This window comes from Thunnus albacares, chromosome 4 (assembly GCF_914725855.1).
Source record: "Thunnus albacares chromosome 4, fThuAlb1.1, whole genome shotgun sequence".
NCBI classification, from domain to species: domain Eukaryota; kingdom Metazoa; phylum Chordata; class Actinopteri; order Scombriformes; family Scombridae; genus Thunnus; species Thunnus albacares.
In genome coordinates, this window is record NC_058109.1 from 14,899,082 (window position 1) to 14,918,206 (window position 19,125).

The window sequence follows — 19,125 nt, forward strand, 5'->3', positions numbered from 1 at the left end:
TCTCCATTCTGCTCCTTTTACTTATTCATAAATAAATTGATTCTGTTAATTATTTACTGCTGTTTATGCTAACTTAATGTTATGACATAGGAAGTGACCTAGAAAATGATCAGGGGGCTTGAAGTTAATGAAGGAGATGAAGATGGAGAGATTGATAAAGGAATGAATCTTACTGTATTTAAGAGGATGGTTAATGGTGCTTTCAACTGACTGATGATCCATGGGGGCAATAACCTAAAATGCGCCATTAAAAAGCAGCTTAAGTACATTATTCCTGTGACAATAGATGATTCACTTGGTACAAAATGAAACAAGAAGGGGAAAAACCTTCAGTTTTTGGTTACTATAGCACCACCAGTATAGGAACAGAACAGCCAAGATCAAATTAATACACATTCATCATGGTCACACTGAACCACCGAACCAAGAAAAAAAAAAGATTTTTAGGTCTTCTTTATGTGTTTTTCCATGTTAATCGTGTTGAAAAAGCAAGGCTCAATTTTGCAAGATTAAATCATTTGTTTCTGAGATAGAAATACTTTATATGGTCAGACCTGTAGAGTATCGATTGAACCCATATGGTTCATTGTGTTAAAGCCATTGGAGCTGCGCGTTATTTAGAGCCTGCTCTCTATACAAAATGGAGGATAAGGTTAACTCCATCATTCACTGTCTTAGATCCTCTCATCCAGCGCCAGTGCCATGACACACTATCTCGGTAGTTTATTGATTTGTAATTTAGCACCAATTATGTTTTGCTCCTTAGATTTCTCAGATGAGAAAGAGGTCAGGGGTTAAAATGCATCTCGCTGCAGTGTGTGCTCTCAGGCGTGAGATCCATCCTCTTTTCAGTCATTTCCTTCTCTTTCTTTATTATTCCCTTATTTTTTTCATATCTCTTGTCTCCTGGGTGTTCTATCTCCCCCTCTCACACCCCACCACCACTCTCCCCCTCTCGTCTTCCTATGTGTTCACTCTCTTCTTTCACTCCTTTCCTCCCACAGGCTCACCTTATGGCATTGGAGGCAGAGCTGTCCCGTATCCAGGAAGTAAGCAGCCACCAGAGGAAACGCATCGCTGAGATTCTCAACGGGCTGATGAGGGACCTGAGTGAGTTCAGTACCATCGTCGGGAACCGGGACATCAAGCTGGTGAGTGCAGCAAAAGATGAAGGTTGGCAGAACTCATACTCACCACTGGTCTGTACTGTACCAGAGATGTTTCCAAAGAAAGAGATGTTATCTGAGGCAATTTGATGTCTGCAACAAAAGATAATTCATATGCAGTGCAGCTTTAAATATTTATCAGAGTTTTATATTTCTTGTAACTTCTAACTAGAATTTGTGAATCTCCATGTTCCTCATAGGTTTTATCAGAGTTAGAAAAACATTTAACAGTTTGAACCCAATTAACAAAGTCACCCTCTTCTTCTCAGAGGTATAATTTTGTCAAACCAGAACACAGAGACATTATACACATAAACCTGGAGACAGCACAACCAATTATTTCACATGAGAGCAGTGTTTCTGATCCCTATCAAGATTAAATGTGTAAAAATACACTTAGAAATCACCTAAAAAAGAAGCTCCATACAAGAGTTTGCCTCTTAATCATCAAAAATCATCAAGACAAATGCTTTTAAATTTACAATATGAGTAAATTTTATGACAGTACTAAGGAAGAAAATGTCCCATCAACACTGACACTCTCCTCTATCCATTCATCCTGTGTTGAAAACCTGTGGACATACAGACAAAAAAATGCAGAAATGATGGTATTTCTCCATAGCTGTAAGTAATATGAAAATAACATATACTGTAGTGACTAAGCCAAAAGCCTGTAAATAAAGGGAGTGAAAGCTGTGCAAAAACATCTTAGGGTTCAAAAATTCACACTTAACAGTGACATATAACTGTATGTGTATTCTGTGTCTGTTTGTTCTAAAGCTTCACTAAAGCTTTATCACATTTACACTGAGCGAGACATTAAAACTCAACACAGAGTGGAAAATTCTTAATGTCTTGTGCATGATTTTATACACATTTATCTCTAACTCAGCACGATATATTTGGCATCTGTGGAAATGAACACACTTTGATTAGCATTTCAAACAAATCGCTGTGTTTGTGTATGTGTGTGTATAATGATGACCCAGCTGAAGGGTCATACATAAAATACCCCTGATGATAAATTTTCACTGTAACACCTGAGGCGAGGTTATACGCATATCCACAGGAATATCTTAGCTGTCATACGCAGATTTATTTTGATGTGTATACTCCACATCCTCCACAGTTCATTTAGGAGCATCTGAATCACAGCATCTGCTAAATGATGCTGTTAGCCTAATGGATATGCGTACAAAATGCCAGAAAGTGTTTCTTAGATGCATCACTCACGACTGTCTTTAAATAATCTTCACTCAATCTTAACCAAACATCTCCGATACTCTTTTAACTGTCTCTCCGACTCTCTACCTCATTCGTCTCCAGCCCATGGAGATCACTGGTGCGATCGAGGAGGAGTTCACAGTGGCTCGCCTCTACATCAGCAAGATCAAGTCGGAGGTGAAGTCCATGGTGAAGCGCTGCCGTCACCTGGATAACCTTCAGATGGAGTGTCACCGCAAGATGGAGGAGACTGGAAGAGAGCTGTCCTCGTGTCATCTCCTCATTTCACAGGTGAAGATACAGATACAAAGACGATGTGGTTGGTAGTAATTTACAGAGAAGGTGAATGATGGATATAAGTGCTGGAGGAATTGGCAACATCTGCAAACATCTGGTGTTGGAAAGAAGTTTGTTAATCTGTTAATCCGGTGGGAAATTTTGATGTTGATGTGGAAAGGACAATAGACACTGAAACCTCCCAGTGCTAAAAAATTAATTATCACTGCACACAATTGAGTGACGTTTCGAGCACACAGTTCTTCATCAAACTAATTAAAATCACACATGCTTATGTAGGCAATTTCATGATGGTAATTACTCAAAACGTATCTCAACAGTTCGTGGTAATAAAACATGTTTTTGCATCAGAAGCTTTCAGCGTGCAGACCATCCTGATTCTTATTAGATTGTGTGTTTTGTATTTTTCATGTCAATGTGGTTGCTTGGAGCCATTATGATGTGAAATTTGCTATCTTTGGTATTTAAATCAATTCCTTAATGAACAGGGATCATAAATATTCAATGTGGGCCATATCCGTTCAACTGTGAGTAAAAAGTACATTTTATGCTTGGTGTGAAATCTCTGTCAGTTTGTGAGTCTCTGTCCGTGTTCTCTTGGGTAGAGGTCCTTTCCTCATCAGTATACTTTCTGCATCTGAGTTGCTTTGTTGTGACTTTCAGCATGAGGTGAAGATCCGCTCTCTAACGGACTACATGCAGAATGTGGAGCTGAAGAAGAGACAGCTTGAGGACAGCTACGACTCTCTGAGCGAGGAGCTGGCCAAACTCCAAGCTCAAGGTAGAGTAATGTGTATCCCTATACTGTAGCAAAAATGTAAGGACAACAATAATTCCCTCAGTATTAATCAAATCAAAAACAGATAAACACTTAACAAACAAGACAAAGCCATGCTAGCGGTGTTATGCTCACAAGAAAATCTTAACATGCTTAGGAGATATAATCAAGTACATCCAGCTGAGGAGGGGGATGGCTATGGTCGGGTCGGGGGGGGGCGTGTTGTGTAACATGCCATTTGGGTGACAACATCATGTAGAGCTGGGGTAAGTCTGAAAGACAGCAGCTGGACCCTTCTTGATATAATGTTTTTTTAGTATGCTAACATTTGCTAATTAACACTAAACACAAAGTACAAGAGACGCTGATGGAAATGATTTACATTTATTCGGTCACAACCCATTAAGTACTGGACAAATTAAAATTTTGGCCTAATGATGGTGCCGGATGAAAAGCCAGGGCTCCCCAAAATTATTATATTTCATTCTGAGGAGGAGATAAATGTGTAACAAATTTCACAAATATGAACCTCATGGTGGTGCTAGAGGAAAAATCAGGGCATATACAAAGTCATTAGAATACATCATGAGGGAACCATGGATATCTATGGTGGTGGACTGAGCTGAAGGGATAAAAATTATAAACAATGATCTTCTAAGTACTGTGTGACATTCTTACTCACTGTTCAATGTAGGACAACATTTAGATTGATCTTCATTGTAAATCTTTCCAAATTGCTGACTTGAGATGCCAAAGTCAAATATAAGGTTGATGTTCTGATGCAGTCAAACAAAATCACTTCTGAACAAAGTAAAATGTCAAAAGACAACAAATTCGCCACTGTGTTTCAGCTCCAGCGGGCTGGAACAGGAAGGAAGTCCCTCCCTGCTTAAAACAATTTTATTGGCATCAATGGAGAGTTTTAGTCTGTGCCAGAGGCCTTTCCATCCTGTCAAGAAAAAGAAAAACAAGGGTAAACGCTGATGAAGAGCTCAGGCTCCCAAACATTTCACATTACTGGCACAAATAGATTAATGGTACATTTGGATATTTGTCTTAGGTCCAGGAGTATGTGAGGTACAGCTAACTGCGGATACTCTCAGGACACTGACACAATTCACAAATCAGGCCAAAGGCAATGTAAGTCATTCTTCCTGAGCAGTCCCACAGAACTACACTAAATAAACGGTGGATTTAAGGACAGGTAAATCAATTTTGTCCCTATTCCACACTCGAGCCAGGCGGTCCTCGAGTCATTACAGAGGTATAAATACAAAGTGCTGCAGGTCATGATGATCGCACAGCCTGCTGGTGCAAGGTACAGCGCTCGGTAATTTCATCATCAGACACCAGGAAGAGCAGTGAGTCAACAGCAGATCAAATCAGTGTGGCACAATTGCTGTCATTTGCAATAATAGATATTGTTACACTCAAGGCATGACTTAGATCATGCTGACCTCGCTGTCAACATCAACCACTGTACTGCTGTTCAGTCAAAGTCAGGTCACTGTCACCTCTTTCATCTACATCAGTGTGTACTCTCTTTTATCTGCCTGCCTTTTTCCTCTTCTGTTCCTGTTTTACCTCTCTGTTTTGATTTCCCTGACTCTCATTCTCACACTGTCTTTCTCTTCCTAAATATGTGTATGTGTGTGTTTCAGAAACTATGTCACAGGTGGCCATGGGAGAGAATCACACGTCTATCCAGGAATACTGTGATATAAAGGTAACCATGACTACAGTGAGAGCAATTTATTATAATGACCTTTTATCACACTGCTGCAGCAGCACCAGCTTACTGCAGGTGTGCATGTACATGTGTGTGTGTGCAACTGTAACCATGATTGTACATTTCACATGTCAGTGCACAGGCTCGTGAGTGTTTGTGTTTCTGCATGTAACAGGGCTGCAACTGACAATTACTTTCATTATTGATTAACTGATTGATTGTTTAGTCTATTAAATATTAGAAAAATGAATTGAAAAAGGCTTGGCTTTTGTTCAATTAACAGTCCAAAATCCAAATATATTCAATGATGAAACAAAGTAGAAAATCTTCACGTTTTAAATCCTGGAAACAATGAATGTTTAGCATTTTTCTTCAATACATGACTCAATCTATCATTTAAATTCTTGATGTTTAATTTTCTGTCGACTGACCAATGAATTTATCAACATTAATTCAACACTTGTGGTCAGATTTACCTGTATAGAGAAATCAGGGGCAAACATTTGCTATTGGGCTCCTTTTGCCTTCAAATTCACATGTGCACTCAGCACATATTTTATACTGAGATCCAGAAACCAACCAGTAGTTTATGGACCCAAGGTTTTCTGCATGTCTGTTAGTTTGTAGTAATTTCATGAAACACAACTTACTGTAACTTAGGAAAATGTACCATGTGAATACAATAGACTAAAATGATGAAGTTGTTAGAACCAGATTTTCATAAGACAGGACAGAGCCTCTTCACAGAAAAGGCTACAAGATGTGCATAATAATGCAGGACCCAGTTGCACTTGCTTGTACTTGTAATTACCAAAAAGCAACTGTCACACAGTGAACTATAGTGCTTTCTTGGGCCCTGGAGGTCTGGAGCCACAACATGTTGCCCAGTTGGTAATCCAACCTCGAGTACTAATGTAAACATGCAACACGTGCAGTTTTTCAGCTGCCAAACACTGTGCAGTTAGCATTATTTGTTGTTGTTCATTATCTGCTTGTATTTGTACACATGTTTATATGTGTACCGAAGTGTGACATGCCTCACTCTCTTCATTCTGCTGTGTGTGTCCATGTGTGTTTGTGTGTTTGTGTTTGTGTATGTGTGTGTGGTTGTGTGTGCTTAATGCCCATCTGGCCTTGCATATCCACATGTGCACTGGCGTGTGTAATTCTCTCCCCTCTCATTATTTAGTCATTTTGTTTTCCTTTTGTTTCCTGTTACCTTTTTTTTTTTTTTTTTACCAATCTATGCTTCTCTCTCTCTCCTCTCATTATACATGTATGTCTCTCACCCTCTCTTGTTGCCTCAGAGGGCTCTGGAGCAGCAGATGGAGTCACACCGTGAGACGCACAGCAAACAGCTTGGCCGCCTGCGAGACGAGATCAATGAAAAGCAGAAGATCATCGACGACTTAACTGAGTCAGTGCTTCATTTTAATTCTTCACCTTCTCTGATATTCAGGCTTTCATAATCAGAAATCCACTTTGAAAATTCATATCTTGTAGAGGAGTGTTGAAAGAGAAGAGCAGAAGTATTTTAAAGCAGAACTATTAACACACCAAAGTATAATAATCTTAAAAATGGCAAAAGTACATTTACATCTACCCTTGAGACTATACAGTGAAGGTCATACATGGTTTCAAAGGGAGAGGATACTCTCACTCTGTCAGCTGTCTGTGGGCTCAAATCAGAAATTCAATTCTACCCTCATAAGCAGTGTGGAAATGCTAAAATTGGGGATACATGGTCTCAGTAGTTGAGTTCTCAAAAAAGCTCTAAGCCCTGTCTAGCTGCAAGAGGGGCTGGAATCAATATCCTAGGGTGGTTTACATGGTGAGGAAACAGCAGTGTGGGAAGACTTTGGAGTGAAGCTGCTGCTGAGCCTCAGTGTGAGGAGCCACTCAGCCTTCAGGTGCCTCGTTCTGTAGATGTACTGTGACCCACTGGGAGGGACTCAAGTATATTTCCCAGCTGGCCTGGGGAGTGTCTGCTAACACCCAAGGAGCAGCTGCAGAGAATTTCTTAATAAAAAAGACATTTGGGCTGCTATGCTTGCCCTGCTGGCATAGCCTGATTTGGATAAGCAGCTTGAAAATGGATGGATGGTTTCCAGTGAGGTGGCACGCATCTGAAATAGGAGCAGAGTGGCCCCTCAGAAAAGGAAAAGCTGCATACAGTAAATCTTCTTCTACTGTAAGAATCAAGTCTTCTCAAAGAATAAGAAAAGAGTAAACTTAAAAATTGTTAAAACTTTGGGTAAAAATCTGTCACTTGTGGAATATTGTACTTTATTGCCATGTGCCCTAATCAGATAAAACAGCATATGTCTGTACCTTAATGGGACACGTCCATGCTTAATGCTTGACCTAATGACACACTTGGGCCCCTCAAGTGTCCTTCTGGCCAGCCAAAATGCCTGTGTGTGTCTTTGTTGGCAACTTCACTTTGAACGCCACTGTGCTGGAGCTTAAGTCCTCAGACTCAGGACAATGTTGTCTTGTTAGTAATAGTACAGTAAAGTGATGACATTGCACTGAAGCAATTAAAAACCATCAAGTGACGAGCACTTGTGACAGTGAAAAATCTTTTAATGAACCTGTGTACAATGTCCTACTGTAGTATTTATTGCAAAGTAGCTGAATGAAAAAAATAAATACAATCCCTCTCCAGGTTAGATCTACTGTATTATGTTAGAGATTCTATTTCACATTTTTGGTAAAGCTTTGGCATCACTCTTCTCTCGAATGACTTTTATATGCTTGAACTCCTCCCTAACAGATAATATTATAGACATTCTTGAGGTTAGAGATAGAAAGTGCTTTTTCTTTTACGTAAAAATGAATGGAACCAATTTAGTGAATCTCTATCCTTTTTCAGCTGTAACCAGAAACAGCAGCTGGAGTTGGAGCAACTGCATAGCAACTTTGAACGTCTCAGGAGCCAAGAGCATCACAAGAGCCGGCAGCTGGAGGAACTGACGTGAGTCTCTGTTTTACCTTCCTGGCCAGCTTTCAAACATTTCACCATATGGAGGCCTTGGGGCGAGCTGCCTCTTTTGATTCACGTCCTCCATCTCTCTCTGTCATTTGTCTTCCTTTTGTCTATTTATTTTCCTCCAGCTCTGTGGCTCGGACTGTCCTTCTATTTACAGTATGTGTCTCTTTCTGTGGGGTAATTCAATCATACAGATTGTGGCTAAAATAAGCTGGAAGCCAACCCTGTTAACCCTCTCTTTGCCTCTTTCTTTCGTCGTCTCTTTCTTTCTGTCTCACTCTCTTTGCATCCCCATTATGGAGTTTTTGAACACGGTAGCAGCTGGCTGCTAACAGGCCTTTTTCTGCTCTAACCTTTGCAACGTATTACATCAGATGGCAGATGGGCAGCCCACAAGCGGGGCAGCCAGTCCGTGCTGAATTTTGTTCTTAATTCATGAATTATTCTGAGAAGAATGTGGCACTCCTTTCTGTCTATTGTTTTGTCTGTCTATAGATTTCTCCATGAGCGACACGAGCAGTCAAAGCAGGATCTCAAAGGGCTGGAAGAGACTGTTGTAAGTCATCATTTGCTGTCACGATTCACTAGGCTCCCTCAAAGGCCACTGATCCACTAAATACTCGCTAACTGCTTTAACAGCACTATTTCCTCACTCCGTCTGTCTCTTTATACTATAGGCTCGTGAACTCCACACCCTCCACAACCTCCGCAAGCTATTTGTTCAAGACCTCACGGCTCGAGTTAGAAAAGTAAGTCAGACGCAAGTAACCTACACAACAAAAAAATCTTTTAATCCTATCATATAATCATTGTAGCTAGAGTACACATGGATGTAGGCGAACTATTTGGGAACTACAGCATCTGTAATGAGCTACTGTCTCTGTCAACAGAGTGCAGAAATGGAGCCTGATGAAAGTGGGGGATATATCACCCAGAAACAGAAGATTTCCTTTCTTGAAAACAACCTGGAGCAGCTTACAAAAGTTCACAAACAGGTAACAATAAGCAGCAGATATAAAACTATACATCATAGCAAGGGAGACAGAAAATAACATCTTACCTGTCCTCTATTCCTTTAAGAATTAGGCCATATCATCCAATTTGCGTCGGCCTGGAAGCCTGATGCATTATGCTGTGGCAAAGCAGTGAGGCAGAAATATCTTAGTCGGATAGAATACGAGTGGAAGACAAAAGGAGCAAGCCAAATTAAAATACAGAGCTCTGTGTGCCTTTTGTCATTGCTCTCCTCTGGGCTAACGCAACGCTAACACCATCAATCATCCTATTACAGCAACTTCACATAAAAGTCTCCTTAAAATCAGAGCAGCAGGAGGTGTTAAACCATGCTGCCTTCAGGGAAAGGACGCCACACAGCATAAAACCGTTACTCAGATTTGATAAACACAAATAAATTCATCCTCATGCAGGTGCATACAAACCCGCTCAGTCCCTCTCCTCTCTCCAGCTTGTGCTCAAAAAGATGAGACATACACACACATACCTGCAAAACTTCACATCTTTCTTTTTTATTCCTAAGTGGACTACAGCAGAGTGTGATCTGATGATGTGCTAAACATTCTGCAGACTGGTACATATACTCAGGCTGGCAGATAGGCGAGAGCTGCACTGCAGCAGTTTGTCAGGCAGAAAACCACTCCTAAAGTGGCTGCTAGGGGAGTCCATCCCATCCACCACCTGCTGATACTGTGGGAATGGATGAAAGTCATGCTCATAAATCAGCAAACTCCCAGTGGGAAGTGATAAGGCTCCCACAGACAGGCAGTGGACAGAGCAGCAGAGCTATGTATGAGTTTCTCTGCTCCTGTACAAGATATAATAATGTCTGCTTGTCTATCCATCTATCTGTACAACTGTCACAATCTCCCTTATACCAGTATATTTACCCCCTGTGGGAATCCTGCCTCCATTTGTTTTTCTTTTAAAATAGACTCACCACCAAACAATAAACTAGTACCTCTAAACCTCAGGTGGTTCTATTGAATTCCTGCATCCTTTGCCTGCTTTGCCTGTTAGGTTAACTTAGCTAAGTTGCTAAACCTTCAGAATTTTGCTCAGTATCTCTGCAAAGTGTGGATTAGTTTGCATGGTCACGTAGCTGCAGACTCTGTGTTTAAAGTGATTAGTCATTGATTTTTCATGTTTACCATCTCCACTTAAAGGGAACAGGCTGTGCATGAGCAATTTAAAATCAGTAAATCTTTACATTTATTTTGTTTCAAGAGTTTAACCATATATGAACAAAACCATTGTCTATAGCAGCACTGTACTATACTGTACACTGTATGAAGAGATCAGACTATTAATTTTTATGTTGGTCAAACCTTAAGTTAAGAAACATGCATTGAAAAGTATAATTATCTTATGAGTTAATATCTGTCTTTGTTGTCCCATAACAGGGGCATCAATCAGAATGTCTTACAAGCAAACAATGCAGCACTGAAACTGATAAATGTGTCTTTACTTCCTTGTTGACTGACTGCAGTAATGTTATTTACTCATACTTTAATGGATTGTTAATATTACCAGCACTCACTGGTGAAGTTTTATAAACAGGAGTAGCTGTATAGCTAGTTGGCGGACTGGTGCTTAGTTTGTTTACCAGTGTTTTCAGCTGAGTTAGCCTTCAATTTGAGATGGTTGAGCATGTGTCCTCAACATAAAAGGCAGTAAGGCTGTCTTTTTCTTTGATGGTCTGACCATCAGGTCACACTTAATGTTCCTCTGTTCCACCCCGCTGCACCAATTCGGCTCTAACTGACAAAAATGTACCAGTTCAAACCGCGGGCTCACTCTAAGTGGTCACTTTGCTACATCCATTGTTGTATATACTCTTTGTTGAGCTCTTGTCTAAAAGGGGCATCTCTAACACTGCCAGACAGGAGGATGCTTTTCTGGTGGAGGTGGTAGAACAATCAAAATGAGAAACGTTTAAAAATTTACATCAGTCTTTTAAGTTCTTTTGAGGTCACACAAGTTCTTCCCATGTGTCCCATTAGGGTACAAATCAAATCCTGACAGAAACATGGAAACTGAAAATATCATTGACAATATTACAAATATTTTCATTAGATATTACAGTATTCTTTTTCTGTATGACAACATTTTTTGCTATCTTGGGACATACTGTATGTGTGTGTGTGTGTCACAGCTGGTGCGTGACAATGCAGATCTTCGCTGTGAGCTTCCAAAACTGGAGAAACGTCTTCGGTCTACAGCTGAGCGAGTTAAGGCGCTGGAGGGCGCACTGAAGGAGGCGAAGGAAGGGGCCATGAAGGACCGGCGCCGCTACCAGCAGGAGGTGGAGCGAATCAAAGATGTGATGAGGGCCCGCAATCCCTTCCGCCGGCCCCATGCCGCACAGATAGGTAAGACATACACAACACTCATGGATTTAACCATTTGAAAACAATTTCACGGCCGTCAGCAGTGATGTAGACAATACATTTCACAGTTGCATGTGTCATCTCAGTAAAAGCTATGTAATCGGATAAAACGATAATAACAAAACTGTATCTTCTAATCTGTAGGTAGGCAGTGGTCCAATGCGTCCATCTATTAAAATCTGATCTGTAGGTATTAACACACATTATTCCAATGTTATTACAACATTACTCTTTTGGACATTAATTGTTTGGTTTTTTTTATAACTCTCACAGTTCAGTCCGCAATCAGATCACACGCACAAATGTCTACAAGCCCTACCATTTAATTTTATACGGAATCGTATTGCAGTTTTCTCATTTGCTTAAGTACATTATCTTAAATACTTCTGAGAACAATAATTGCAATCACCACAGTAATTTTCACTGTGCAGCACACCACCTGCAAAAAGCCCTAACTCATGTAATACAATTAAATAAATTAATCAGCCAGTGCATCTCAATTTCCTATCCTCATTGCTTAAATTAAGGCAGTAAATGTCATTGACTTGTGTCAATATGAGTAAGTCCACTGAAATTCTGTCACCAAAAAGTTAAGTTTAATTTCCTCTGCAGCCAACTGAATGATACCCATCAGAAACCATGTCATGCAGTTTGAAGAAAAAGTATTTCTTCACAGAATAAATCTTGTAGCAACAGTAATGTAAAGTGCTGTACTGGAGAAAGTGAAGTACCCCTAAGGTACAAACATCTTTGTTAATGAAGACTGCTTAGAATCCGTTCGACAGAGACACAAGGAATTGATCCCAGCATTGTAAACGGCCAGGAAAAGAGGGGATATTGATTATCTGTGATATGATAAGCTGATTACTCACTGTCCCTCTAAAACACTTAAGGAATAAGGAAGTGATTCCCCTACAGATTAGAGTGCAACCAAGAAACTACTTTATATGCTTTTTGTTTAAAACAGTTACATATAAATATTACAGGAGTCAGAAAAAGAAATGTTCAAAATGCCAAAAGTCCATGGATTCAGGTATTCACTGTTCTCTTTTTAAAAATGTGTTTGATTTAAAATGTAAACCTGTTCCTAAATGGACATCTTGTAATTGGACATCATGGATCTGTGATATTTGTGCATCGGTGTTTCCTTTCTTTGCACTTAATGTTGTCTTGACAGTTTTATCACTAAACATAGGTATGCAGTCGATTACAGTATGTTATTTAATCCACTTGAATTTAACAGAGATGAAAATGTTTGTCATGATACACATTTTGACCCTGATATTAAATCTTTTCAGCTACTAACATTTCCTACTCTTGTGAATACTACAGTGAATTCCAGTTAAACTGCTTCATGGATTCCAATTGAATGTAAACTATTTTTGGTTTTGCACTTAAATATTCGCAGTCTCACAAAAAATTATGATCAGCTGATACATTATTTATCCTCCTTAGATGATGAGTTTTCTGTAATTGCTCTTACTAAAACACGGCTTACCGAAGAAGCTAAAGGACGACGCCTTTATGAACTGCCATCATAAAACTCTACTCACTTCATCAGACAGTCCAGGTCTGGAAGAGGAGTTTCAGTCTTTGTCCATCAAAATTTTAAATTTGTTAGTCGACATGACCTTTTTCTAAATTCTGATGAATTTGTTTTCATTTCAGCTAGTATTTATCAACCACCAGACACTAACATTACTTGCTTTAATAACAGTTTCATCAATACTTTGGAGCTTATAAATAAGGAAAACAAAACCTCCCATATTCTCAGGGACTTCAATATTAACCTTTTTAAAAGTGAAACTCATTATCCAACAGAAGATTATCTAAACCATTTATATGCAAGTTATTTTTCTCTCTTTAGAACAGCCTGGAAAAAGGTTCTTCAGTGACCAGTTTATAAAATCTGATCACAATATCAAGGCTGCATGGAAAATCATTAATCAGCTGCTTCAAAGAAAAAAGGCCTCGTCATAATTTCCTCCAACCTTTACAGGCTTTCACTGATCCTTTTGATACAGCTTGTCAGCTCAATGATTTCTTTTCAAGTGTTGGTGTATTGTTTGCCAAAAAGATTGTTGATACAAAAGTTAATCCGTTAGATAATATAAAAGGTTCTTTTCCACCTCTTAGTAATTTTGATCTCCCCTTAAAGGAGGTGAATGATATTAGAATTTAAAATATCAACTCCTAGTAACTATTCTGTTAATACAGCAATACTCCTGCTTCTCTGCATTTTTTAACTATAATTTTACTCTTATTTTGTAGTGCAATTTTTGAACACTAATGTTTAAAATGTATTGGTGATTTTGTATGTTTGTATTTTACCTTTGTCTTTACATATGTATTTCATATACGCCATTACAGGTTTCTACCACAACCTTACACATACTTTTTATATTTCATTCATGTGTTTTGTCTTTATGTGTGTGAAACGAATAAAACAAATGTAAATGAAAAAAACTAAACATGAAAAGCTTTTATAGCATTGTAGACTAAAGACGCATTTATGTAGATTACTATAGGAACTATTCTAGAAATGAAATGAACTTCACTTCAACATGTGTTCGTTTGCACATCACGTAAACACTTCTGTCTGTCTGACCTGAGCATTTCATCTTCCTCACATCTGATATTTGCCCTTGCAACACACCGTGAGAAAACTCTTTCAACATGGTGCAACCATCCCTTTCATGTTCTTGCTGCGACTTCCTCACAGGCAACATCCATTGTATGCTTCGCCCTCCTCTCCTCTCCTCTCCTCTCCTCTCCTCTCCTCTCCTCTCTGTCATCTGTCATCTTCTTCCTTCCTCTCACAAAATCACCACCATTTTCACACACCTCCTCTTGCATTAGTGAGCTGCTCTGTATCAATCATGCTCCATATTCAGGAACTCAAACTACTTGAAACTCTGTGGAATACATAAACATGTTTGAGACCTGACAGCTCATGAGTTGCACCTGTGAATTAAATTCAGTTTAAAGTGTTAGTTTGTATTAAAATATGAAAATTATTTGCCTGTTATTAATTCTTTTGGCATTATAATAACACCAAATTACTAAAATTTACAAAACTACTTGAAAAATAATGAAAGTTGGCAGGAATATTTAACATGTAATGATTTACTCAATGAGCATGCTCTTCTGACAGAAATACAATTTATTAGAAAAGCAGTGTAATCAATTTTAATCACTAACTTACATTTCACAGTAGATAATTGCACATACACATTTGAATTCCGTGTGAAAGCAATGCTGTTGTGAGAAAATGAGCCATTGATGTGAGTGGTGGTTTTAGGATAACGACTGTCATTCTAGGATTATAAAGCAACTGAGAATAATTGTGATGTTGTGGTGTTTATTAATATATTCTTAGTATTCCAGTCACATCAAAAATGTTATGTTATTTTGTGCCATAGAAGACTGTGAAGCACAAACCCTTTAGGGCAAAATAAATGATGTTTTTGTCTTTCATGGATGAATGGATCAATCAATGTCTGTGTTATCACTAACAGCCAAACCCGTGAGACCCGGCCACTACCCAGCGTGCTCTCCCACCAACCCCTTCTTCATCCGAAGCTACAGCGATCACCCCATTGCCTTCTGCAATGCTGTTTTCCACAATAGCAACAACCAACAAGCAGCTGCTCCTGCTGCTGCTCCTGCTCCTGCTCCTGCTCCGGCTGCTGCTCCTGCTGCTGCTCCTGCTGCTGCTCCTGCTGCTCCTCCGACACCAGAGAGCGAGCCCCGGTTACCTGAAGCTAACTCCAACCAGAACAGTCCCACCAAACACCCCGACTCCCAAAACTACGATACACACGACAACGACATTCAGAACAACATGTGTGTGAACAACATGTGAGTAAACCAGATGCATATGGTGCACATATGGGCTACTCTTCGCTCATGTTCCACTTACTACATTTTTTAGCTGCTTTCAAAAACATCTCCCTTTTTTGGAAATAATAGCTTGACAAAATAATCTTGATTCAAAGTCCACTTACTTTGCTATAGATGTTCTCAACAATATCCCACTTTATTTGAAATCGTACTTTGACAAAATATAATTATCTCAAGGTTACTTGCTTTTTCTTGTGCTTTCAACCACATCTAACCTTCTTGACCTTGGACATAGTAGTTTGTCAAAATAATGTCACTCAAGGTCCACTCTCTAGCTTTTTTCCAAAACTTTTAACCAAATCATCTTCTTGACCTTGGAAATAATGGTTTGACAAACATAATATTAAATCAAGTCCACTTACTAGCTTTTTGCAGAGCTTTCAACTACATCTCACCTTCTTGACCATAGACATTTGACAAAATTATACTAACTCAAGGTCCGCTTACTAGGTTTTTCAGCTTTTAACTGCATTTCACCTTCTTCACATTGGAAATAGTATAGCTTAACAAAAAATAATCTTAACTCAAAGTCCACTTTCATTTCAACTGCATCTTAAATTCTTGACCTTGGAAACAGTAGTTTGACCAAAATAATTTTAACTAGCTTTTCCCAAAACTTTCAGCTGCAGTACAGTTGCCATGACAACCATCCACAAAGTAGACAGTGACACGTACTCTGCTTATAAAAAGCTTGAACAGTCAAACATTTTACAGTTTAGTGTGTTTGTTGATGGACGTGTGCAACACGAGTATTTTTGCTATAATCTGTTTTGACATGATCACTTTGTTAGACTTATATTTTCCGTTTTCTTTACCGTTTTATTTCATGTAACTCAAGGACTGATATAAAGATCAAGACTTTGAAACAGAACTCCCACAGTTTTACTGATATATCTCTTTCTGCTGTTCGTAGGCTTCCAGCTGAAACTGCGAGCCACGCAGACACCAACACTGCAGAGATGCTCGATTCAGAAAATGGTGAGCTCTACTCAGATAAAACCTGTTAAAATAATGAGAAATGTTATGATCACAATCAACGGGGGTAAATGCACTTGTTATTACAACCGTTTTTTAGTGATTGCCATTACATCATCTTACCAGCCATTATGTTTGAATGCTATTTTATATACTCATACAGAGGTCTGGCTGTTAAACCAGTTTACAATGATTGCCCTGCTGCTACCATAACAATTCTGCCTGCTGTTTCGTTTAGTTTTTTTCTTATTGCTTTCATCTTCATGTCATGGGGTTGTAGTCAGTATTCTTAATTGTAATTCTGAGCCATTGCAGAGTGAGAAAGAGGGTTTTGATACAGGATAATGGTCTTCTGATAAAGTGTGTATATATCAATGAGATACATGCTGCCATCTTTTGAAAGTTCCCAAAGAAAATGCTTGTAGTTTGTTATAGGACAATGCTGGTGCTTGTTACTTTTGTGCCTCTATGTGTGTGTGTGTGTGTGTGTGTGTGTGTGTGTGTGTGTGCCCATCGGCCATAGACTCTGGAGGAGATAGATTAGGCTTGCAGTGTCATTACTCAGCCAGACAGATAGCTGGCTAGACAGGCTGGATGCCCACCTCAGCCTCTGACCCAGTGATGACAGTTGTAGAGTTGTATGTACAACACCACACCTCTTCAGTTCTCCCAGAATATCAATAAAAGTCAGAGACAGGGTGAGAGACAATATATCAATCTCCTGCGACAGTGCTTTTATTAAATATTAGATATCAGTGATGTTGTCGACTGACACAAAAGGAGCAGTGAACCCTTAAATAATTGAATCAGGCTGGTTTTGTTGTTTTCTTGCTTTCTGTGATGCTGTTTCAGGTTTTCAACCCTGAAAACAAGAACATTCTGAGAAAAACACTGATATTTATGTACTTTTAACCTATAAATATGCAGCCAAAATACTGGCAGCTGGTCAAATGAGTCATCTTAAGAAATTTGTAAATATTTGTACTCTTGAGGATAGTCTGCAACTTTTGATTTTTTTACTCAATTTGACTTTATTTAGCACTTCTTCCTAAAATGGATACATGGTATGTTGGAATAAATGCTTGTATACTGTAATGTATTTTGAAGTTAAACTTGGAGGGAAATTCCTTCTGGTCCATCCCTAGTAATTTTCACTCTGGGATATAACTTCACTCAGTGTTATGAATTTCAATGAGAGCTGAGAGAGTAGTGGAAAAATCAAGGCTAAATGGCTCTGCACAGCATGGACTGTACCTCAAAATTTTTACTTTTTTCTGTAATTTTCAGTCTGGTTAGATGTAGCCTTGACAGTTCCTGTCAGGGTAAGAATTTTTATTAACTATCACTATATTTTTTTTTTCTACTTCAGAGATTAAACTGAGTAGTCTTATAATCCAGTCAAGCATGAGGTCTCTTGATAATATCCAACTCATCAAATTTGTGCAAAGAGCACACACGTTAAATAAACTTTCTTCCATGAATACCAATGAATGAAAGCACACACATCTTATATTCGCTGGAGACTGAGTAACAACCAAAGCCCCTTAATACAGTGTGTCAAGGTGTCACTAAGAAGAAATAAAAAGCTAAATGAATATCTGGTGAAAGATCCCTGCCTCCATAGCTCAGGGACAGAACACACACCTCTGTAGTAACTGACTGTGGAAATGCAGTAGCTGCTGCAGTAAAGGTTTTGACATAGTGCTGCTCATGCTGCTCATGCAAATTAATTTACTGAATTGGGCTCCACAGAATGTAACTATGATCCAGGAGCCATCCATGATGCACTTTAACTCTATACTGTAAGGAGAAATGTTAAGAGGTCTCTGGGAAATCCTTTTTTACCTTCTACCACTTTGTCATTATTTTTATTTTTATTTGTACTAGTTATAGAAGTAGAAGCTGTCCTCATGAGAAAAATGGCAGGATGGTCATTTGTTTAAATGGCAAAAATGACCCATGTGTATATTATTCTGATATATTATTCCTCTTGCAGTTTTGTGAGTATTTACTGTGCTCTGCAGCAGAGCAGGGAGTAGAGTGATGATTTTATATTTCCAGTGGGGGCACAGGATCAGTAAAATACTCATATGGGTCATTTTAAATTCACTGACAAACTGTTTTGTCATTTAGGTATGAGGACTTGCTGTCTGAGCTCTACTTCATTATGCACCTGCTCGTTCCAAAGCCTCTATCATCAGTGGCTTTGGGCTGTTTCAGTTAAACCCACATGTGTCTGTGACAAACCCACTTCTCACCTTACTTACACACCACCCCTCTCACTGTGCACCTGCCTGCCTCCTTATACACCTCTTTCTGTCCACAGGAAACAGCACAGATATCAATGACAACAGGTAAGACTGGTGCACCCTCTTTGATTACTGCAAAACACCTGCTGCTGTTTGTTGCTGTCTTACTGCAGGCTTTCATGTTGTCAGTGAAGCAGAAATCTCAAAACCTGTAACTTCTTTTTGCGAGATGTGATACATTTCGATGTTACTTTGGGGAATTCCTCAATGGTTTCGGCTTCATTTGAAGGTCCTGAAATATTTTCTTTAAGGGAGACTTAAGGGAAAACTGGAAATGAAAGATTTCTGTTAGACTCTAGTGATAAACTTAACATCTCTATCTATAATATGATTGATAATGGTCAATAA

The 19,125-nt window shown here is 39.0% G+C and overlaps 1 protein-coding gene across 1 annotated transcript in view; it reads left to right on the forward strand.

The window, feature by feature from the left end:
• kif5ab (kinesin family member 5A, b) overlaps positions 1-19,125 on the forward strand; it is a 63,280-nt gene that overhangs the window by 38,851 nt on the left and 5,304 nt on the right. The window contains exons 15-27 of the mRNA XM_044350119.1: positions 1,005-1,151; positions 2,493-2,681; positions 3,351-3,468; positions 5,127-5,191; positions 6,502-6,611; positions 8,070-8,171; positions 8,682-8,742; positions 8,864-8,935; positions 9,077-9,181; positions 11,356-11,572; positions 15,109-15,451; positions 16,407-16,471; positions 18,795-18,822. Of these exons, the coding sequence (XP_044206054.1) occupies positions 1,005-1,151; positions 2,493-2,681; positions 3,351-3,468; positions 5,127-5,191; positions 6,502-6,611; positions 8,070-8,171; positions 8,682-8,742; positions 8,864-8,935; positions 9,077-9,181; positions 11,356-11,572; positions 15,109-15,451; positions 16,407-16,471; positions 18,795-18,822 (1,622 nt within the window). The remainder of the gene's footprint in view (positions 1-1,004; positions 1,152-2,492; positions 2,682-3,350; positions 3,469-5,126; positions 5,192-6,501; positions 6,612-8,069; positions 8,172-8,681; positions 8,743-8,863; positions 8,936-9,076; positions 9,182-11,355; positions 11,573-15,108; positions 15,452-16,406; positions 16,472-18,794; positions 18,823-19,125) is intronic.